At 33.3% G+C, this 23,330-nt stretch overlaps 2 protein-coding genes across 4 annotated transcripts; both read right to left on the bottom strand.

Annotated features, from left to right (window-relative positions):
* Positions 1 to 268: 268 nt before the first annotated feature.
* On the bottom strand, positions 269 to 12,431 carry LOC130821364 (auxilin-like protein 1). Of its 3 annotated transcripts, none has more exons than XR_009045357.1 (8): positions 11,297 to 12,431; positions 4,521 to 8,265; positions 4,272 to 4,361; positions 4,126 to 4,191; positions 3,946 to 4,035; positions 2,704 to 2,880; positions 2,080 to 2,334; positions 269 to 418 (listed from the first exon to the last, which is right to left on the bottom strand). XR_009045357.1 is itself a non-coding variant. In XM_057687097.1 (7 exons), exons 1-7 carry the CDS (start codon positions 11,743 to 11,745, stop codon positions 2,299 to 2,301), a joined length of 4,653 nt encoding a protein of 1,550 aa, XP_057543080.1. In that variant the 5' UTR covers positions 11,746 to 12,431; the 3' UTR covers positions 2,062 to 2,298. The 3 variants fall into 3 exon arrangements, 1 of the variants encoding a protein (XP_057543080.1); XR_009045358.1 differs by having other exon boundaries at positions 2,090 to 2,334; XM_057687097.1 differs by lacking the exon at positions 269 to 418 and having other exon boundaries at positions 2,062 to 2,334.
* Positions 12,432 to 15,119: 2,688 nt separating this feature from the next.
* LOC130821596 (serine/threonine-protein phosphatase 7 long form homolog) lies at positions 15,120 to 19,936 on the bottom strand. The gene is made up of 4 exons (XM_057687384.1): positions 18,408 to 19,936; positions 18,243 to 18,330; positions 18,009 to 18,167; positions 15,120 to 15,155 (listed from the first exon to the last, which is right to left on the bottom strand). Exons 1-4 carry the CDS (start codon positions 19,307 to 19,309, stop codon positions 15,120 to 15,122), a joined length of 1,185 nt encoding a protein of 394 aa, XP_057543367.1. The 5' UTR covers positions 19,310 to 19,936.
* Positions 19,937 to 23,330: the final 3,394 nt, after the last annotated feature.

Raw genomic sequence — 23,330 nt, 5'->3', positions numbered from 1 at the left:
GTAGAAGTTTTATCTACAGTAATCCCTTTAAACTTTTTGTTTGAGATGTCCACATAATCTTGCAACACTTTCATGAAAATGTTTCCACTAGCCTTTAAAATTTCCATCCACTCAATTACTTCTTTTTATCGCTATCCATACAATATAAAATTTTAAATCTTACTATTGTTTGAACATAAAGACTGTTAGGAAAGTTTATAATAGGCGACTTTTATTTTACCGCAAGCGCACGGTGTACGTGGTAATTAAATAATTAACGGATAGAATACGGAGACGCACAATTAATTTTTATTAAATTCTTTTAATTATGTCTTTACGTCCACTACCCCTTTTCTTGGTTTACACTTAATTTGTTTCCTTTTGTAGATGCACAAAAACTCCTCTACACTCGGACCTCTGGATTTCCTTCAGTGTGACCCTGAGATAGAAGCAACCACGTGTAAAATACTACACTTATCAGTTTTCGACAGCTACGAAATAATAAAACACTCATATGAGCAAAATGATCAAAACAGAAACCATAGCTCAAGAGTCAAAAAATTATTCGAATAACTAGAGTTCTCGTTTGAGCAATGACGCTCGTTCGAACAAATGGCCAATTTTGTAAGGCAAAATATTCTAAATGCTAAACTACATAGTGCACACATTTGAGCACATCCTTGTTTGTGTATTTGTTCATGAAGTAATACTTTGTTTTGAAATAGGAGAAGGTTGTAAATTAAAAAAGGCTATGTGGCTTAAAAATTAAAAGTCTCCTAGAGCATGGTTCAAAAAATTCACTATGACTATGAAGAGATTTAGCCATCAACAAAATAATTTTGATCATACTCTACTTCTTAAAACATGCAACAATCATATTACATGTTTAAATACCTATATTGCTAAAATGATTATTATAGGGATTGATAAAAGCGAGATTAGTAACCAAAAGAGAAAATTATTTCAAGAGTGAAATGAGTGACCAAGGAAATTTAAAGTATTTTTTGAAGTTCTAAGATTAAAAGGGGGAATTTTTATTAATCAAAGAAAATATATACTAAATCTCTTAGTAGATATAGAAATGATTGATTGTAAAATCAGCAAAAACACCCTTAATTATGAATCATGGGTCATAATTGATTGAAAAGGCACAGTTGACAAATAATAGACAATATCAAAGAATGATTGGGAAATTTATCTATCTTTCTCATACAAGACCAAATATTGCATATGTTGTAGGAACAGTAAGCAACATCATGCATATTCCACAAATACAACAAGTAGAAGATGCGGTGATAATCTTAATATATCTCAAAGGAACGGTTGGTCCATTATAAGGTATGAGACTTGTCCCAAATTGATTATGTAAGTAATTGGTGTAGGGTTTGTAGGCAAATAGACTCTCTCACCCACCAAACAGGTCTTTTGAATGAGCTCTCATGTGTGTGGTATAACAATGGTATCAGAGTCGAATTCGAAGTAGGAGTCTTGCGGAGTGTATGGCCTAGAAGAGCCATTCGTGACACGATGTAGCTATGAGCCTATGACCCAACAAGGTCATTGGACTTATGGGGAGGTCGATTATTATGGTCCATTATAATGTATAAGACTTCTTCCACATCAGTTTTGAATGCAATTGATGCGAGATTTATAGTAAATAGACTATCTCACCCACCAGGCTAGTTTTTTGGTGAGCTATCATGTTTTTCCTATACCAAGCCCATATTTAAAACTCTCTACAAGATCCTAGAAAGATCGAAAGAAATAAGTTTTTTAACAACAAAAATTCTCAAAATAAGCTTCGGAAAATTTTAATTTCAAAAATAAGTGTCTTTGTGTCCGTGTCTGAGGTCAGATATGTTTGATGTTACTAACAGTAAACAAAAAAACTGGTCAAAAAAAGTCAAAATTATTTGTTCGTTGTTACTAATAACGAACAAAAGAGAGAGAATGTTAAGAGACAAAAAAGATGAAAACAAGTTTGTTCGCTATTAGTAACAACCATTAAAGGATTTTCTCTAGACTGATTAGCATTAGCATTAGCATATAGCAAGAACTTTAACTACTTACATATTGAATAAATATATAAGAAATCATTACCATAGATCACCTGAAACTTTTTGAGTGAACCAATTTCAATTCTGGCAAAAATTAGTAGCAGAAGCACCTTAAACATGAGGATCTTTTCCTTCTGTAAAACAGCACAGAGAAGCTTCTACATTCCAAGCACATCACCACTAGAAGAAGACAAATATACAGTTCTTTTTCCATTGCTAACTATGAAATGCAAATCCATTGCCTGGGCTTTAACTGACCAAACTACTTCTCCTCTGAATTAAATCTGTTCCAAGCTTCCTGTGCAATAAGGAAAAAAAAAAAGAAATATAAAGATATTAATGCCATTTGATTAAATATAATAAGAGCAATAACATGAGACGTTAAAATTTCCTCATCACGAGGAAGACATCTATAGTATAGCAACAAGAGAAAGACAAAACATGGGAAATGGACACAAACGTTTCTATAAAGATTGTGAGCCTTGAGAAAGTTAACTGCTAAATCCAAATTTGTAAATATAAAAGCACTTGTACAAGCCAACAGAAGACAATTAATGATTTATCTCTAACAAAGTTCAGTAGGAATGTTTTGGCAGCAAGTACTCTAGCACAAGTATTATAATCAGAGATGAGATGAAATAGACAGCACTAGAAAGCACAAACACACCTTTAGAAGATCGAAAACCTTTTCACAAATATACTTCTGTTGGATACTTGCACCACGTTGTTGCAATTTGTCAGGATGCACACAGAGAGTGGCTTTCCTGTAAGCTTTTTTGACTGCAGCAGCGGTTATGACTTCTGTCAATGGAATAGGCTGCCAGCCGCTATCAGGCCCAAGGATCTGCCAAAACAGAAAAGATATCTAAGTTCTAGCTGTTTCGAGCAACTTGACTATGTCACTAATCTTCCCCAAAGGCAACTTAAAAAAGAAAATTAATGTGTTATGACTTGCCAAGGCTGAGAATGAACTAGCAACAATAGAAAGATAATGAAATCGGAGATAGAAGTAATAACGGCAGAAATTAGAAAGTGTATTACAAGATTTTCGAGAGGCTTGTTCTTTCCGAAGACTATAAACTCGTTGTAAAACATTTCTGAGATGCCTTTCTTTTCCGCTCCCTGTCCTTTTATAGGCTACTCTCCACTCTTCTAACAAACTTAAGACTCTTACCAACCTCTAACAGCTTATTTAGTATTGCTAATATTTTGGTACGTCATTTATTCTTCTATTTACTAAATTGCATTATGTTATGTTTGGGAACGATAATTTCATTTGGAAATGTAAAATTGATACAAACTTAGTGTTTGGCAAATGAAATACTGGTTCCAAACACAACCTTAATTCATTTGTGTAGACTAAGGTGAAGACCTAACTCCATGCGTAACACATTGGAACAAACAAGTGGCTACAAATGAACATTCAAAAGAACAGTTGGAATATCAGTTGTCAATAAGAAAACAGTAGAGATACAGTTTAATAACACAAAATCAGTAGACACAAGTGTGCTTTTAAGCTACTAAACATATCAAAGTCAACATGACACACCAAATATGCACATCTACTAAAAAACTTCAAAATTTGGGATCCAAATCTCTCGTACGATAGAGAAAATTGAACCAGTACAGAAGAAACAAAGTAATAATACAATATGGAGCCAATACAAAACGAATTGATGTACTTGGAATAAATAAACAATAAGCATTTTATGCAAACGGAGAATCAATGCATTTGAGATTTCTGTCTTAATTAGCTGAAGAGCACTGCAGCTTAAGAATAACAAAATTTCTAGTACTGTTCAAAATTGATTAACCAATGCAAAGCATAAAAGCACTAATACTATAAAGCATTGAAGAAAAAGTTCAAGGCCCATTTCACACTACATGAATTGTAAATTGCTGTACGTACATATTGCAATGTTGATAACAAAGCTCGCAAGTTGCCTTCTTTGCCACTTGACCATCTTCTGATATCAACATCAAGAATTTCAGCTAATCTCTGGAAGAGAATATAAAAATCAGGATATTGGAATTATGCATTGCAATTAATAAAAATTGAGTATTTTACTGTGGGAAATAAAATGCTCACAGTTCTCTCTTCTTGCTCCCTTTGTACAAAAATATCACGCATATTTTTCTCTGCAAGCGCTTTTGCCTGAAATAAGTCCAAACAAATTTCCAGCAAACTGCTAAACTGGAAATTCGATCATAGAGAGCATAGAGACAAACACATACCACACGTTCTACTGTTCGGCGGTGTCTCTCTAATCTGGCCTGACACCTCTGGGCTGGTTCATCATTCGATGCTTCAAACCTCTCACTGATCTGCAATTTCGATAGTGTAGTGAGTCAAAAAGTCATCTAAGAAACGTTATAACAATCAATTGAAATTTAAAAGAAAAATAGAAAAGCCACCCAGACTTCTCATAAATTTTTGAATGTCTGCCACAAGATTTTTATTCACTGTCAAACTTGCATACTCACCGTGGGGAAAGAGCTCTGTCTCATGATGGTTTCTCTTTCAGAAAAATATTTTTCAGAAACACATCTTTGCATACAGTCTCGTGTAACCAAAGTAGTCCTCTCCGCCTTTGCTTTCTCCATGGCACGTTGACGAGCCTCAGCAGTTGCACGTTCTACTGCAGCACGCTCTGCTCTTAACCTGGCCTCTGATGTCTTATCAGCTAAGGACTTCTCCCTAGCCTCTGCACAGGCCTTCTCTAATCTCTCCCGGGCCTGTGCCATTTCTCTCTGTCGAGCTTCGTTTGTTGCTCTTTCAAGAGCAGCCCTCTCTACCCTGTCTTGAGCATCAACATAAGACCTATCGCGGGCTTCACGTACTGCCAGTTCAACTGCCATTCTATCCTTTTCCCTTTCTCTCAGTCTCTCCCTTTCTTCCTCAAGCTTCCTAAGACGTTCCTTCTCCATATCTATCACAATATCGACATCTTTCTCTTCTAATGAGAAACTATTGTTAAGCTTGCCTTTTCTCTGAGTACTTTGGTCACAACTGGGCGGGTGAGAGACTTTCTGGGGACCTCTATTTCCTTCAAGCAGTACATTACAAGTTACTTCTTCTTTACCTGCATGCTCAAAGGATCCACTGATTCCTTCTGCATGATTAGATCGAATCTTTTCTTCCTTGTCATAAAGAGCTTGACCCTCTCCAACCACATTCCTCTTTCCTTCAACTTCATTCCTGAGATCCTTCGCCAAACTAGGCACAGAGGTTGATTGAGAAACTTTCTGTATCTCATCTTTCACAGTGTGATTGTATCCAGTACTGGTACCACCTGTCTCAATGTTATTTTTATGCAAGCCAAGTGTGTTTGAGACATTAAAGGTTCTTCCCTCTAGTTCACTGCCTTCAGGACCCAGACAAACTGCTTCAGGTTCTATTTTCTTTTCATAAATGACCAAATCTGATGTTTTAGCTGCTTCTGACGTGCTTGTTCTGTCTGACATCAACATATGAATCTCATTGTTTTCTTTCTGAGACGCTTCCTTGGAGTCTGCAGTCTTCATCAGTGGCTTTTTGAGTTTAGGGGACACATCGAGTGAAGCATCCTCATGGGCATTAGTCCCATTTGATGAATTCAAATTATTGTCCTGTATAGGAATTTCAATATCTGGGGAGCTATTAGGCCACAGGTCCTCATCCCACTCGATGTTTATGTGACGTCTGTCTGCATCCTTCCAATCTTCTTTACTCTCGGTGTTTCCATTGATTTTCCTAGGTTTTTCAAGCTCACATTTATGCAAAGACTTGTGCTCTGGTTCAGTAGCCTTCTCAAGCCTCTCTTTATTTTCTTTTTGAACCTCTTCTGTGTTCTTGTTCTTAATGATCAGATTACTAGCCTCAGCAAGTCTCGACAACTCTATTGGTTGCTTTGGAACTTCATTAGTTTTCTCGGATTTCTGCAGCTTATCACACTTTTCTAGCATAGTCTTCAATCCTTGCTCATCAATTGCTTGATCATAATTGCAATAGACCTTTTCCAGCTTACATTCTTGCAATGACTCATGCTCCACATGCTCCACATGCTCCAGTTCAGAACTCTTCACAAGCTTCTCCTCATTATCACTTTGTCTCTGACCCTCTTCTGACTTGTTGTTTTGAGCTGTCAGATTGCAAGATTCATAGAGCCTCCCCACCTCTATTGATTGCTTTCCAAATTCTTTAATTTTCTGGCCCTTATCCAGCTCAGCACCCTTTTTGAGCGTTTTCTTAGATCCTTTCATTTGAACTGCTTCCTCATGATGATTTTCAAATTCCTCTCTATGCAGCATATTTCTCGACTCGTTATCATCTTGGTTTTCACATGCTTGCAGTCTATTTCTGCCCGAAACATTCTCAGAAGATTCCTTTAACCTCGTATCAGCTACTTCCATTCTCTGTAGATCATTCTTGTTGTCCTTTTCTTCACTTTCACAAGCTGATTGCACTCTGTCTCCAGTCAACACACCTTTAGAAGATTTCTTCGAATTCTTGTCCACCATCCCCCTCGTCTCCATGTTCCTTTTGTGCTTAGGAGACCCAGCAACTCTGCCCTCAGTCCTTTGTCTTTCAAAAGAGTCTTCCGCTCTCTTCTCATGCAATTCTCTCCTTGCAGTTTCTTGAGCATGATGGTCATCCTCATATCTTTTACTTTCACCTGATCTCCCCAGTTCTGCTTGCTTGAAGGTAGACGCCTCATTAAGCCACCTCTGATGACGGCCTTCTACATTTCTGTAGCCACTTTTCTTCATACTATCATCTTTATCAAGTAAACTATTCGACTTCTTCCAAGTTTCCTTTTCTCTGACACCAAAACCGAGGGTTTCCTCTATTTCTCGAGCTTTGCAAAGTGGAATTTGAAGGTTCTCTGGTTCATAGACTGGCTCAGCTTTTTGCTGCTTTATATTTTCCTGAGACATGTACTTTTTTCTCTTGCCGGGTTCCACAAGCCCACAAGTAATATTGTCATGAACTTCTTGGGCCACCTTGACCATTTTCTCATAGTATTCTTGTCTAGATACTACTTTTGTTGCTTTCAACCTTCTCCTATTTCCCCCTATTACAAAAGTCTCTTCAGCAGAATCCGAGTTGTGATCATCATCACCCTGCTGCGTAATTTCTGTCTTTGCATCACCATTACTCTTATGTAGATGAGGATATAACCGAGTGTTATCACCACTTACAAATTCATAACATTGCCTAGCTTCTTTCCATTGACCAGCTTCATCAGTAACCGCAGTATCCTTGGACAAAAAACTTTTCTTCCCTTGCTTTGCCGCAGCAGGTTTTCCAGATACACCCGTACACTGTTCAGAACCCAAAATATCTAGTAAATTCTGAGAGGTAGTTTTTGAATGGATAACTTTAGAATAAACTTTAATCTTAGCAGGACCTCTATCATTGGTTGTGTGCACCCCAGTCATTCCAGAAAGGCTTTCATAACATAGCCCTTGAAATTTATCCCCATCATTTACGCCAGTCTCTAAGTGCAGCTTGACACTGCTCTGAACTCTATCCTTTTCATCCCTCAACTCTTTTGCAGCTCTAAGTTTTACTTGAGCCTCCACCATCGCATCCTTCATAGCAGCGGCAGAAACTGCAGCAGAAGAATTTGCATCCACCTCCATGTCAAAGAATGATGGTAAGCCACCATCAACAATTGCTTCCAATCCATTTCTTTCAGAAGCTATAGGACCAGAATTTTGTTCACTAAAATCTTCGCTCCTGTCTTCCACTATAAGTGGAGGTCTTGATGGAGGCGGCAAATGAGATGGTTCTGTTCTGAGGTTGATGTCAGACACAGATGCAAAAGTAGAATTCATACTAGATGTACTAGCACTACATGCTTTTCCAGATCTCAAATCATGATCATATGTACTTAAACCAAAATCAAGACATGAAGCATGAGACCTAGTTTTTCTAATATGATTCTGGGTGATGTGAGATGGTGAACCCATGGTAAGAACAATGTCATCAACAGCAGGAGCGCATATGTCACTAGTCATGTCTTCATCAACTACACAAGTATATCCTGGCACGTCGTTAAGTTCAGCTACATGCATAGTGTTTGGCAAATATGTGCTGGTTCCTGGATTGACTTTATGGTAAGAAACATTAAATTGTTTGCTTTCTGTTGGTTGATGAGCATTTTCATTAAACAAGCTTTCACACTTTTCGGAATAGGCAAATGGATCTGAATCATCAGAATGAGACTCTGAGCCAGCTGGGGTCCTGTCCATAAAAAGAAAAAGAAAATGACTCACTACGCTATTGTATTTGTGAGAACACATAAGAAAACAAGGACAACAAGAGAAAATATAAATGAAAGAGCAGGCAAAGCAATACTTGCAATCTGCAGACTGTCATATGGATTTGCATAACCAAAAATAAAATAAAATAAAAACTAAACCATCTCAAAAACTAGTTAATGTGCTTCACCTCAGGAAAAAAAATTAGTGGTTTTACAAGCGCTTCATTATCAAAGCACTGACGATTCTCCTACTAACTGCATAAAGCCTGTAAAGTAATTACTCAGTGGTGCCACTGCCAATTCCTAAGACATTGAGGTACCCTGAGAAGTGCAAAGATAACATAGGTTCATTTCAGTTTTAGTCAAGGTTCAAACCATGAAAAGCTAGCATAGTTCATCCAAGTCCTGTCACAAACAAATGATCCATTTATAGTGGTTTTACCAAAACTTAAGGTAATGGTTGATCAAAAAGACCAGACTATAGTAATTCGAGGGGTCAAATTCATAAAAGTTCTGTTCCCCAATTATCATAAAAGGGAAAATTCAAAAATTAAGGGGGGCTATGCCGACCCCTGACACCCCTAGCTCCACCACATATGGATCCATTTAGCTTCGCTATTACAACAAATACTCTTTCATCTCAGAAATTGTCCTTCACAGCTCATGACCATCACAACTAGTTTTTCAAACTTGATTTGGTTATTGAATTGTTTTCTCCGCGTCAATATCAAGCAGTAGCAATGTAAACCATTTATTAATCACGGAAACCTATACCTTCTTCTTCCTAGATCTTTAGCCCCTTCAAGTGGGGATCATTTATGAATTATGAGGATCTCAATCATAGAGTAAAAATACGGTAACAGTTGCAGTCACAGTAACGGTGATACAGTAATAGGAGTCATACAGTTACCGTAACGCCTAAAAATCAGTTGAATCATAAGATATCCCTTGATACGGCCCAAAACACAGTTTTTTACGCCTTTACGTGAGAAATTTCATTTGATTTGAAAACCTTACAACAAAGCCGATGGGATGCGATGCGATGCAATACGGCTTTAATTTGCTTTTACAGATATTTTTTTTTCTAAGTTTTGATTTTTACATCTTCATACTAATCTTTCTTTCTGATTCTTGAGCAGACCCAAGTTAAATCCATACTCTATTAAGGATAATACAGAAAGCCTCAAATTCAAGCTTTACTACTAAAGCCTCAAAAATAGAAATTTAGCCTATATTTAAGGTCAAAAGGAATAAAACAAAGCCACAAAACTAGCCGTAGGACAACCTGTTTAGTTACTTCATTGTCCATCATTAAACATGTTCAGTCTCATACTCTCATTACTATTACATTAATAATACTTGAAGACCACAAATGGTCCAAAAGTAAAATTAACAAAAGACAGCATACATTACAATTTCTCCACCGTCCCTGTTGACTCAATCTTAAGCTACTGATTTATATGTCGACTATTCGCTACCAGGCATGACATTGAAAAGACTCCAAAAATCAAGCTCTCTTCAAATCAAGCAATAAAGCAGGCAAAATTCAAAATTTAAGGCATATGAATTAATTGGCCACAAGCCCACAACACCTCTCAACCATTCCCTCCTTTCCCACCCCACGCGATTCTCTGTATACTTTCTTATCTAACAAGTATACAAATTACTCTGTATACTAAACCAAAAATAAAAACTATAGCCCTAGAATTTTGTATAATAACTGCCTCCTTCTCCTTTTCTCTTTTCTCTCTCTAAAAAACACTAATCTTCATAGTTGGTTTGGTGCTATCAGTTGATGGTAAGCTCTAAATTTGTCCGTTTTAAGCTTTTTGAATATGATTAGAATAAATTTTTGTCCTCTTCTACAGGAGAGTTGGTCTACCTATTCATTGAGTTGATTCTACCCAGGGTTTTGATCTCCCTCTTCATTAGAGTTTGGAGTTATGAAGATTGATTTATAGTTGATTTGTTGGTAGAGATTAATGCGATAATGCAGCAGACATCAAAATTACAATTACCATCAACTACATCAAATTCAATTCTATTTCAAGACTACAACAATTCAATTCTATCTCAAGACTACAACAGATTGAAAGACCCTTTGCAGAAGGGGTGTCAATATGCGATGTGAAAAAACATATTCAGAATTATCACATCTCATATACAACGATCATAATTTTGTTAATTTTGAATTATCTTTAGTTAAAGTTGTTATGTATTTGCTAATTTTTATATATAGTATGAATTTTTTATTAAAGAATGAGGTATTATTAAAAAAAACTAAAAATAAAAACTGAAACTGAATTACTGAAATAGTAATAAGTAATAACCACCATAATTAGAAACAGTAATTCTAAGTTCTAACCAAGCAAAAAAAGAAATTAGGGGAAAAAAAGTATATTAAATTAATAACGAGCTACCTTTGATATTTTCATCGTTTGTAATAAAAACAAATTTTTAGAAAACTCATTTTTTTATGGAAGAAAAAACTCAACTTTTTTAAGTAAAGAAAAGTACGAAAATAGACTACTACTTCCGAATTTTTCGTAAACCCAAGCAACTTTTTACTATTACAGTGTGTTTTTTACAAGTTATACCCAATTAAAAATTATAAAATTTTAATATTAAAATTAGAAAATATGCAATGAGAAGCATAAATCAAAATCTTATTTAATTAATTTTTACAATATGTATACATTATAAATATTACTCCTATAAAACTTGCTTTGGTGCAACTTGCAAGTTAAAAAAACTTAGGAATTCCCACTTAAAGGAAAAAAATTTAGTGCTCGCCAAAAATAAAATTAAAAAGAAAAAACTAGTAAAGAAATTTGAAATTTAAACTCAAATTTCAGGCTAACCAAAAGACAAAAAGGAATATTAAATCCAATTTTGAGTGAATTTTTTCCCAACTGAAAATTTCAATACTCACCGGAAAAAAAAAAGAAAAAGAAAAAAGCAAGCATTTTAAAGCTTAAAATCAAACCTATCCAAAAGGGAAGAAAAATATACCAAGCTTCATCAGAGAAGTCATCGCCATCGCCATCATCGTCGCAAAAGGAGTCATCACAAGGACGAAAGAGTTCATCAAAAGAAACAGCGAAATCAACAGCATTGAAACCTCCGAAAACATCAGAGTAATCAAAGAATGCAGCAGCAGTATGAAGATCGTCGGGAACAGCAGGAAGATCAAGGACAGGAATGGAGGAAGAAGCATACGAGGTGGACGAAAAGGAAGAAGACAACCTGAAACCTCCAAAAATTTCAGAGTAATCTTCATCTCGAGGAGCTAAACAAGAAGCCGAAGCGAATTTTGGAGGACCACCAAAAACGTCGTCGTATGAAGAGGTGGAAAATAATCCGCCATTGTTGTGGAAGGAAGAAGATGATGAGGATGAAAATGGTGGAGGTTTAGGTTTGGAAAATTGAGGAGGTCTAGTGAGAGAGTAAGGTCTTTCCATGGAAGATTTAGAGAGAGAAAGCTAGGGTCTTGGCTGTATTGTGTAGAATGAGTAGGAATGATTAAATGACTAATTGTGTTGTTTTCTTTAAAGATTGTGACTCTCAATGTTCATGAAAAAAAAATCCTCACCAATCTGTCTTATCCACGTCAGATTTTTTGTCATTCATAAGGAAAAAAAATTTTCTCACTACTCTTTTGTCATTCATACTTTATATTTTATCTTTTCTTATTTTCTCTCTATACTCTACAATTTTATTAGGACAAAAAAAATAATTGATAAAATATTACTCACTTCGATTCAATTTATTTGTCTTATTTAGTTTGGACACAAATATTAAGAATATGAGTGAATCACCTAAGATAATAGACTCATGTGTAATATCAAGTATTTTTTAATATTTAGAATTAGAGGAAACCACCTAAATAGTAGACTCATAAGCAATATTGAGTGCTTTTAATATTAATAAAATAAAGAGATCACCAATAAATATATTTCCTTCATTCCATAATACTTGCTACTGAGTCTGATATGTTGTGTGGAAAAATGTTAGCAAGTATTATGAAACAAAGGAAGTATGTCTTAAAGTGAAAATGAGACAATTGAGGTAAACTGCTCAAATAAAAAAAATAGGACAACTAAAAATATCTAGAGGGAGTATTAAGATAAAATACTAATTACTAATACCACAAAAAAATTAAAAATAAAAAAGATCAAACAAATTAAACCACTTGAATACTAATTTTACGAAATTAGGGAAGAGAATTTTTAAAGTGCGTCAAAAAATAGAAAAATGTGTGTCCATTTATGGAGAATTTTTTTTCATGCATGTTAGTATATATTTTTTTAAAAAAAATTCTTTAAAAATTAGAAGTATGTGTAAAAATAGAAAAATGGGGTGTATTTATTTATATTGGTGGTGCGGTCCACTATGAGGAAACCCAAAAAAAAATTTCCCATTAAGAATTTTTTCAGAAACATTTGAGATTTTTTTTTTTTGAATATTCACTAATAGGATACATTTTTACCTAAAGAAATTCTCACTCAAATAAAAAAAACCTCACCTTTGTGATAATGTTGATGTTTACTCTTTTTTGGCTGTGAGTGAAGGTATAACAGGGAGCAGGCAGAACTCAGTTGGTGGAACTGGAGAAGAGGAGGGAGGTGAGAAGATTGTTGAAGTGGAGAAGGGTATCATGGGAATGCAAGTGATATTTTTTAAATTAAAATTCCTTTTAAATATAAAAATCTCATTTTATTTTTATTAATATAAATAATACTTCCTCCGTTTAAATTTACTTACAATGTTTGTTTTATCACGCAATCCAACATACTAATTTAATCCTTAATATCTCTAATTATGTATAACAAAAAATCATAAAAAGTTGATATTAAATTATTAATAATCTTAATTAAATGAGACGAATCAAATAAGATCTCACTTGACTATGTTTTAACTTATATATTAAAAACTAATCACAAATTAAGAGTGATAAATAAATAATGTCACTCTTTGAATGTTGCAACTAATTTGAAACAGAGGATGTACAACTTTTATATTACTCTCTAGAAATTCATCCTAAGTGTCTATTTACTTTGTGCAATTTATCCAATACACTTGTTTAATCCTTAATATATTTAATTATGTATTATTAAAAGTTATAAAAAGTTGATATTAATAAACTTTATATTAAAACGAATTATATAAAATCTTACATGTGACATGACTATATTTTAACTTATAGATTAATAATCAATTGCACTTTAAGAATGATAAATGAATAGTTTTCCAAAAGGAAATGAAAACTTAATATAGAAGGGATTTTTATGTATTAATCAAAAAGTAATATTATCACTTTATCAGTAATATAAAGTTGATATTTTTAATTTGGTGCATTTTGGAAATTTTGTGTTTTTGGTTGTATTTTATATCATGAATTTTTTTATTTTGGTTCAGTTGTAAAAAATGATTACGTTTATAAATGAGACCTAAAAAGTGAGTTCATGTCTAAATTTAAAAATATGGACTAATTAATTTCTTAGACATTGATAGAATACCCATTATTTTACATGAAAATTTGAATGAATTAAGTAAAAAAATATAAAAAATTAAAAAACAAGCAATAGAAAAATTTATTTCGCAAAGTAAACACTTTTTTTTTTTCAGAATTGAGATATGGGTTGTTTGCTGTTACTAACAGGGAACATAAAAGGTGGGTAAAAAAAGTCAAGTTCTTTGTTCGTTGTTAATACTAACGGTAAACAAAAACTTTAATGTTTTTTTACCAGGGTTTTGTAATAACTGCGAACAAAGGAGACATGGTCAAAAAGGGTCAAGCCTTTGTTCATTGTTATAGATAACAACGAACAAAGGTTTGGCCCTGTTTGACCAGGTAAAACATTTGTTCGCTATTACTAACAGCGAACAAAGAACTTGACTTTTTTTGACCCGTCTTTTTTGTTCGCTGTTATAACCCAAACTTCAACTCTGAAAAAAAAAGCTTACTTTGGGAAATATTTTAAAACATTGCTTACTGTTTGACTTTTTTATACTTCCTCCGTTTCGTTTTACTTGCAACATTAAGATTTTTCACGCGGATCAATGTACTAATTTCATTCTTAATATCTCTAATTATGTATAATAAAAAATTATAAAAACTTGATATTAATAATCTTTACACCGAGACGAATCAAGCAAGATCCCACATGACTATGTTTTAACTTATAGATTAAAAATTAATCACAGATTAAGGGAGCTAAGTGAATAGTATATATACTTTCAATATTGCAAGTAAATTAAAACAAAAATAGTATTATCTTTTCTTATTTTATTCAAATTTTCTATTTTACATCATTCGAGGCCATTGGCTCAAATCCTTATCCAACTCTTTTATTTTTCCCTTTAAAAACTATTTGATATTTTATTCATAAAAAGTACTACATCAATTTTCAAAATCTACTATAGAACGCCGTTTTTCAAATACAATTTAAAAGTTTTTTTTAATCTTAATTATTAAAATGTGAAGCTTGTAATGAAATAGATGATCTTAGTTATTAAAGTTAAGCATGTTTATATCTTATATTTTAATTGCTCTTTAGGTGACTCAAAATTCTTATTTTGATATAAAATACAATATTTTGAATTATCGTGTAAATTAGTTGATTTAATAAATTTTGAATCTATAAATGATTATAATGAAAATTTTCTGAAACCGCTACTTATTTTTATCCGTATAAGTTGAAAATAAAACTCTATCCTAGACGGTTAGAACCCTAATTGTATTCTTATAAGTTATTTTTTTTCTATTTGCAACTATTAATTAAGTTTATTGGAATTGAATTTCTTTAGATTTGTTTGAAAATTTTGGTTTCAACTACAAGAAATTATCTATAAGATGCACTTCTACAGCCTGCAGGTATATATCATAAGTCAACATCTATAGACTCAAATCAAACCGTTAGGAAGTTGTTTTCATTGGTTAATTACTAAAACAAGAAGGAGACTCCTAAACCAGCTATACGGTTTTAGATTAATCCTCAATATTAAGAATGTTGGTATAATTAGTAGGAGGAATATGAGCAATTGTTCAAATTATCTCACAATGAGACTAGTGTCATTCCTGATAATTTTTGAGTCCTAGACAAAAAATTAAAAAAAATCTTTAGTTATACATTTAATTAAGAATCTTAATGCTGCAAATTCGATTCATGCTAGATGCTACTTCTGCAAATACTATTTTAATTATAAGAATTAACTCAATTTAGGCCTTTTTCGTGAGTTGGGCCTTAGGCAATTGCACGTCAAAACTACCCTCAGAAATGGTTTTTGAGTCAAATTTAAATAAAATATTCAGATTTAAAATTAAATATTTAAATATTTTAAGTGTTAATTTATATTCTAAATAATACTCTATGTAAAATATCAAATAATTAAAAGCAAGTATTTTAAATAAAATTATTAATTTAATTAATTTTTCAAATAATTTATTTTAATTTAAAACTATCTCGTATTCTTAAAGGGGAAAGAATTAGTGGTCGAATATTGTTGGAGTTTGGAGGCATGTTCAGACCATCATACAGGACGTGCATTATTAAATACTAAAGAAATTTATTTTTGTTTTTTGTTTTTTGTTTTTTGTTTTTAGTTGTGACCATGGCAGTTATGGAAGAGCCGTAGAAGGTAGAGTAACGAAATATTAAACTAAAACAATCATTTTTCTTGAGCAGGAATTTAGAAAGTGATATACTCATATTCCTCCTTTTTTTTAAAAAAAAAAAATTACTCATATTCTTCCTCTTCTATCAAAACATTTGCCCTATTTTTTAATTTAACTTATTAAATTTATTTTATTTTTATTTTTGATCATAACTCATCCTTCTTTAATTCTTATTCAAATATTTAACCTAAATTTCATTTTATTATCACATTTTTCCCATTTTCTCATATAAAGTATTACTTTATTCGGTTCTTTTAATTTTCTCACCATTTATCATTTGAGCAATTTTCATAGGACAAATAGAGTATCACATCACTTATAATTAATTCAGCAAGTCTTAATATAACACTGTTTTGTCATGAGACGAGCCTATACAATCAACTCATTTCTTTAATTAATCATTTTAAGATCGCAAGTGGTTACTTTAAGATTGCAAATAATCACTGAGTTTATAATTGGTCACTTTAAGATTATAAGTGATCACTTTAAAATTATAAGTGATCACTTTAAATTTATAAATGTTCACTTTAAAATTATAAGTATACATTATATCAGTTCAATAAAAATAATCTTAGTATAAAACTGTCTCATTTAAAAAATTATGTAATAGATTATATCATGAGCATCCTTTTAGTTCACACTTCACAGTTGTCAATACATCATTATTAATTCAAATAGGTTTCGTTTGAGACTATAATGGGAGTCATTTCCCTAAATAATGTTTAAAAAAAAAATTTCCCACTTTACCTAATTTGGGAAAGAATTTTCCAGAATACCGTCCACGTGGAAAAGTCTTTTTTTTTTTTTCAGACCAAACCGCCACTTGAAATGGCGGTTTACATAAAGCACAAAAACGCCACATGAAGTGGCGGTTTGGTCAAGGCAAACCGCCATCTCATGTGGCGGTTTGATCCCTGGTAAACCGCCACTTCATGTGGCGGTTTGCTGGTGGCCTGCAACAATATTTTTTTTTCTTTCATTTCCCCTAAATAGTGAACGTAACCTGCATTAAACTAGTTCAATACCATCTATTCCATATTAATCAATTACGAACCAGCTTGATTTGAAAAAATTAATTATGAAAATAATGCGAAGATATATTACAATCATGAACATACAAAGTTAAAATCATACAAGAATATACAAGAAGTTAAAATAATATAAGAATATACAAAGTTTGTTAAACTACAACCCCCGGCCCCTTTTGTTTTGCGCACCGGTGGATGATGATGGTGTGAACTCGTCAACCTCCGCAATGACATTAAGAGTTGGAGCTCGTCGTTGACTAGCACGCTGATATGTGATAATCCTTTGCGGAGGCGATGGATGTGGCGGAGGAGTGTTGATGGAAGACGGGGGAACGAACGGCGACATAGTAGCGGATGTCGATGGCGATCTGGAAGACCGACCCTGAGTAGATGAACGCTGGCGGCCTCTTGTGGACCGAGAACTGGATCCTCCGGAAGAGCTACCTCGATGGGCTGAACTCCTTGGAGAAGGAGTGTGGAATGTGTCATCTACGTCGCCAATGACGGGTGGAGTCGGTATGAGGTACTCATAACCCGCTTGACTCAATGCATCGGTCAACGACGCATTAATGGAGCCTAAGGTCTGAGAACATAGCCGATAGCCCACGTCAACTGGCGATGTAGCGGCCCCTTGAATCGTGTCATTACATTGTATCAACACCGATCGGATGCGCTCAGCCTGTTTGTTATCATTATATTGTTAAAACAGTTACTTAAAACTATTACTATTTGTTATGAGTGTTGAAAGAAAACGTACCAGTAACGTAGATGTCGGATGGTAATGTGATCCTGGCTGCGCAAATGCGATGTTCGTTAGGCGTAATATGGAGATGCGCCTGTACCAACTCATGTACATAGCAGAGCTATGACCTGTGAAGTTATCTCCTCCAACCAATGTAGATGCTCGGTCGTTCCACGCATCTACATGCGATCTATGTCGTACGAGGTAGTTCTTGTCCCTAGTTCTCCGATCGATCGCATGTAGTTGACGTTGGGTGTCACAGGCTTGCGGAATTACCTGCTCCAAACGGAATTGACGTATGACACGATCCGGGAGATGTAGCTCGACGATGTCAAAGCAAATAAGAGGACAACGCGATCTCCAAATCTCGTGGCCCGATGTACATATGTGCGGTAGAGCTTCCATCTTAGCCGCTGTGTAAGGCTGCCATGTCATCTGTAATAGAAATCAATATGCTTAGTAATGTATACAATTTATTCATAACTAATACAAATAGTAAATGTTACTAACCTGCTCGTCCCGTTGTCGATCTAGTGCGTCCCTGTAGTAGACGAGAGTATGTGGGGAGTGGGATCTCGAAAGATATACGCGAAGCCAGCTGTAAACAAATAAACATTTTCATCTATCATAAAATAGTGAAATTATGAATTTGAATAGTGAATTGAGTGTTGCTACCTTACTGCCAAAGGATCCATCCCGCGCCGATGCTGTGACCCTAATATCGGTTCAAAATCATCCGCGTCATCTTCCTGATCATGTTGCCCATCCGGTCGAACCGTCCGAATAATGGGCCTCCCTATATGAATGTGCTCCCATGACCATATCTGTAACAACATCAAGCATCCACCCATGTCCTTGGCACCCTTACGAGATGCTCGACATAAGTTACGATACAGATACGCTAGGGTAGCACTTCCCCAACTGTACTCATCTACGCGCTCCAAGTCTCCCAGTAGAGGGAGATAGATCAACTGTACCGAGTCGCCGCTCTTGTCCGGAAACAAGATGCATCCAAACAGGTACAAAATGTAAGCTCGGGCATGTCTGTCAACCGTCACATCATCTGCATCATCCTCAAGCGCGCTAAAATGCTGTCGAAGCCAAGTCAGCTTCAATGACGATCCAACGATGATCTTCGGCTGTGAGGGGTCTTGAGGGTTTTCCGGCCAAACCCCTAGCAGCTCATGTACTAATGCTGGCCAATTTCCCTCCCCATGACCAATGACTGCTTGTCCTTCAACCGGCAGTCCCATGATAACTGCCACATCTTGCAACGTGATCGTTGCCTCGCCAACTGTGAGGTGGAAGGTATGTGTCTCCGGCCTCCACCTCTCCACCAATGCAGTGATAAGTGCTCGATCGAGCTCTAAGCCCCCGCCCAACAACCGGTGAATGTATCTAAAACCAGCTAGCTCGACTACGTCTAATACCCTGTCATCCACCTCCCACCGTAACGTACTCGCCTGGTAGTGCTGACGAGTAACCAATTGGGCAGTGGAGCCCTCCCACGCAGCTATGCTCCTGTGTGTCGCCTGAAGCGTAAGCACTGATGGATCAACTGGGCCCGGCATCGCCATGATCGCTGTTACGTGTTTTTCATCGCCATAAGTGTTATAAAAATCATAAAAATATCATGACTTCCCTCGCATTATCCAAATTTGCAACCAATTCAACATGTTTTTCAATGGGATAATGATCTTTCATGTGATATCTCCACCAATTTGCTACCAATTTGCAACCAATATCATGACTTCCTCACCCCAATACACTATAACGGGAAGTGTAAATTTGAATACAAGAATTTGTGATACTAAGGTATTAGAACACTTATTATAAGGTTCATTTCAAATATAAAAGCTAAAAATACCATGAATATATACAAAAACCATTAAACTAACCCTACAAAGTAATAAACTTTCATTGAAGCATTTCATCAAACACTTTATATGCATACAAAACAAATCCTAAAATTCAACTACAAATGTGTAAAACGTAAGCTTAAATCATGAAAACAATAGAATGTAACAAACAATTAACGTTTTTATAACTTCAATTCAAACAATAATGAACAAAAAAAACAATTTGCATATTGAACAAAAATTAGGGTTTTATTCATACCTTAAATGAGGATGAAAATGAACTAGTACACAAGGAGAAGATGGGAATGTAGTTGATTAGCTTAGTTGAATGAGAGGAATTGTAAATTTGAAGTAAATGAGAGTGAAGAATTTTTTTTTTTTAGCAAAACCGGCAACAACTAAGAATGGAGTGGAATGAATGAAAACTCACGACACTGTGGCTACTTTGTACTGCTACCAAACCGCCACTTCAAGTGGCGGTTTACTTAACATATTTTTTTTTAAAAAAAAAAAAAATTTCCACTACAAAACCGCCATCTCAGATGGCGGTTTACTCCAGATGCATGAATACAACCGCTACTTCATGTAGCGGTTATATTTAAAAAAAAAAAAAATTTCTCAAAGCTATCCTACGTGGACGGTAATGTGGGAATTAGTTTTCCATTTCAAGCAAAATGGGAAATACTTTGTACAATTGCATTATTTAGGGAAATTTCTCCTATAATGGTCAAGTTTTTTACAATTTCACCTCTTTATATGTGGTTTATCTAAACTTATTGGCCGGCTCCACAAAATATTAGGGACTTAAAAGACTTGAACTAAACTAAAAAATAAGCTAGGTCAACTAGGGTAGGAATATTATTTTTTTTAGATTCACTATTTAGTTTTTATTCGAACATTTAACTCTAATATATGTTAAATTGAGTAAGACTTATTTTCAATGTCAACATATAATTAAGGAAACATGAGATGTAGACACTTTATAAATCAAGAAGTTATTATCCTAAAACCATATGTAAATGAGAAGAAAAGCTCAAATGACTTATAAAAAATATACAACATTTTTAATTAATCGATGTGAGGCAAACCATCCCAATAAGAATATTTATGCTCCGCCCATGATTATCATCATCTTTACTATAATCCCATAGTTCCTTACCTACACCAAACTCATAAGAACAAGTAAGTAGTTTTGTTTTTAATTACAGGGTAGATTAGGAAATGAAAGAATTAAGTGAGAATCAAACTCAAAATTTTTACATGAGAAAGTGATATTTACTCCAATTAAGACAAGATCCGATTCTCAAATCATATAACTAGATAATTAATGTACTATAGGTTATTTAATCATTTTGGAACAAGTACGTAACACCTTGAGATTTTCTGACGTCATTAATTAATATCTTAATAACTTTTAGAAATTTTGTAATTATATTAAATCAATTTAGAAGTAGTTTTAATAAATCCCTTTTATATACGAATTTAAATATTAACATATAATTATATTAAAAATACAATTACGATCTCTAAAATAAAGAGGTTCAAATCAAAATTATTATTTTATTAATATGTGTGAGTACATAAAGGTGAGTCTTTTAATTGAGCCTCGCAAGAAAATATATCTAGATTAAATAAATAAATAAATAAATAAACATAATAATAATAATAATAATAATAATAATAATAATAATAATAATAATAATAATAATAATAAGGGAAATTTGCAAAGAAACACCTTTTAAAACCCCTTTTTTGTAAAGAAACACCTTTTATAATTTTTTTTGTAAAAAAACATCTTTTAAGAGACTTTTTTTTAAAAAAACACCTTAAATAAGTTTCCGGTGACTTTTGTCAACTTTCCGGCTTTGACTATGCCTTTTGTCAACTTTCCGGCGTTGACTTTTGTTTTTATTTTAATTTTAATTTTAATTTTAATTTTAATTTTTTTTAAATTTTAATTTTTATTATTATTTAAAAAAAATAAAAAATAAAAAATAAAAAATAATAATAATAATAATAATAAAAATAAAAATAAAAACAAAAATAAAAAAATAATAATTTTTTTTTAAATTTTTTTTAAATTTTGTTATTATTATTATTTTTTTAATTTTCCTTTTGTTTTTATTTTTATTTTATTTTTAATTTTTATTATTATTATTTTGTTTATTTTTGTTATTATTATTATTATTATCATTACTATTATTATTATTATTAATTTTTTTAAAAAAATTTTTTTAAAAATAATAATAAAAATTAAAATTAAAAAAAAATTAATATTAATAATATAAATAAAAATAAAAATAAAAACAAAAAAATAATTTTTAAAAAATTTTAAAAAAATTAATATTAATAATAAAAATAAAAAGTATAAAAAATATAAATTTATTAATTTTTTTTAAAAAAAATTTTTAAATTTTATTTTTGTTTTTATTTTTATTTTTATTATTAATATTAATTTATTTTTTAATTTTTAGTTTTATTATTATTTTAAAAAAATTTTTGAAAATAATAATAATAATAATAATAATAATAATAATAAAAATAAAAACAAAAATAAAAAAAAAAATAATAATAAATATTAAAAATAAAATAAAAATAAAAACAAAAGTCAACGCCGGAAAGTTGACTAATGGCATAGTCAACGCCGGAAAGTTGACAAAAGTCACCGGAAACTGATTTAAGGTGTTTGTTTTAAAAAAAAGTCTCTTAAAAGGTGTTTTTTTACAAAAAAAAAATTATAAAAGGTGTTTCTTTACAAAAAAGGGGTTTTAAAAGGTGTTTCTTTGCAAATTTCCCTAATAATAATGATAATAGTAATAACAACAACGATAAAATGCCATAAACTCTAAATGTTCAAGCATAGCCGTCATTCCCAATCACTCTCTTCTCTCTCCCCCTTCACTGTCTGCGCCCCAAATCAACCACCAGCTCAGCCATCTCACCAGCACACAAAGGTAACAACCAGCAGCAAGGGCCGCTTCCCCCCAAACAGCAGCTGCTGCGCGTCTACACCCCACCAGCAGCTAGCGCCAGCCTGCTGTCCTACCACCATTAGCAGCCGGTCTGCTGCAGCCACGACCTCCAGCTGCTCCTCCCCTACTGCCGTGAAGGCTGCCGCCACCAGCAGCCAAGGTCCAGCTGCGTGGCATCCTCTACAACCACCTAGTCTTCACTTCTTTTCTAATTGCCTCATTGTAACCCTCTCAAGTTTACTTTAAGTAATTTTCCAAGTATCTAATTAGAATTTTACTAAGTTTATGAGTTTGGTGTTAATTTTGTATGATTTTCATTGAATCTTGTTATGGGTAAGAATTTGATTGATGATTTGAATGTGCTTATGAATTGGGTTTTTTAAATATGAATGAAAAGTGCTCAACTTTGTATTATTTTCATTGAATCTTTTTGTGGGTAAGAGTGTGTTTGATGAGTTTAACATATTTATGACTTAGAGTTTAAAGTATGAATGAAAATAATAGTTGTGTGCTATTTTGATGGTGTCTTAGTACTTGAATAACTTTATTTGTGTTGAATGTGGGAGTTTTGTTAGGCATGGTAGTCTTAATTGGTCTTGTTGAAGTAAAAGAAATTATTAATGGTGATTACAAGTACTCTTGTTAGGTTATCGAAGTTATAAGTAAATAATATTAGTTAAGGCTATGAACATAGTGTCAACTTGTTGAGAAGTTATTAAAGTTACTTGTTATGATGTCTTGATTATTGTTCTTCCTAACCTTGAATA

Source organism: Amaranthus tricolor, chromosome 8 (assembly GCF_026212465.1).
Source record: "Amaranthus tricolor cultivar Red isolate AtriRed21 chromosome 8, ASM2621246v1, whole genome shotgun sequence".
NCBI classification, from domain to species: Eukaryota; Viridiplantae; Streptophyta; class Magnoliopsida; order Caryophyllales; family Amaranthaceae; genus Amaranthus; species Amaranthus tricolor.
This window is presented reverse-complemented; position numbering and strand designations above follow the sequence as displayed.

Coding starts and splice junctions, on each gene's coding strand:
- LOC130821364 (XM_057687097.1), bottom strand. CDS start 11,745: ATGGAAAGACCTTACTCTCTCACTAGACCTCCTCAATTTTCCAAACCT. Junction 4,362..4,520: donor GACAGAGCTCTTTCCCCACG/GTGAGTATGCAA, acceptor TCGAAATTGCAG/ATCAGTGAGAGGTTTGAAGC. Junction 2,335..2,703: donor AGGTTTTCGATCTTCTAAAG/GTGTGTTTGTGC, acceptor CTTATTGCACAG/GAAGCTTGGAACAGATTTAA.
- LOC130821596 (XM_057687384.1), bottom strand. CDS start 19,309: ATGGCGATGCCGGGCCCAGTTGATCCATCAGTGCTTACGCTTCAGGCG. Junction 18,331..18,407: donor ATGGATCCTTTGGCAGTAAG/GTAGCAACACTC, acceptor ATTTGTTTACAG/CTGGCTTCGCGTATATCTTT. Junction 18,168..18,242: donor ATCGACAACGGGACGAGCAG/GTTAGTAACATT, acceptor TTTCTATTACAG/ATGACATGGCAGCCTTACAC.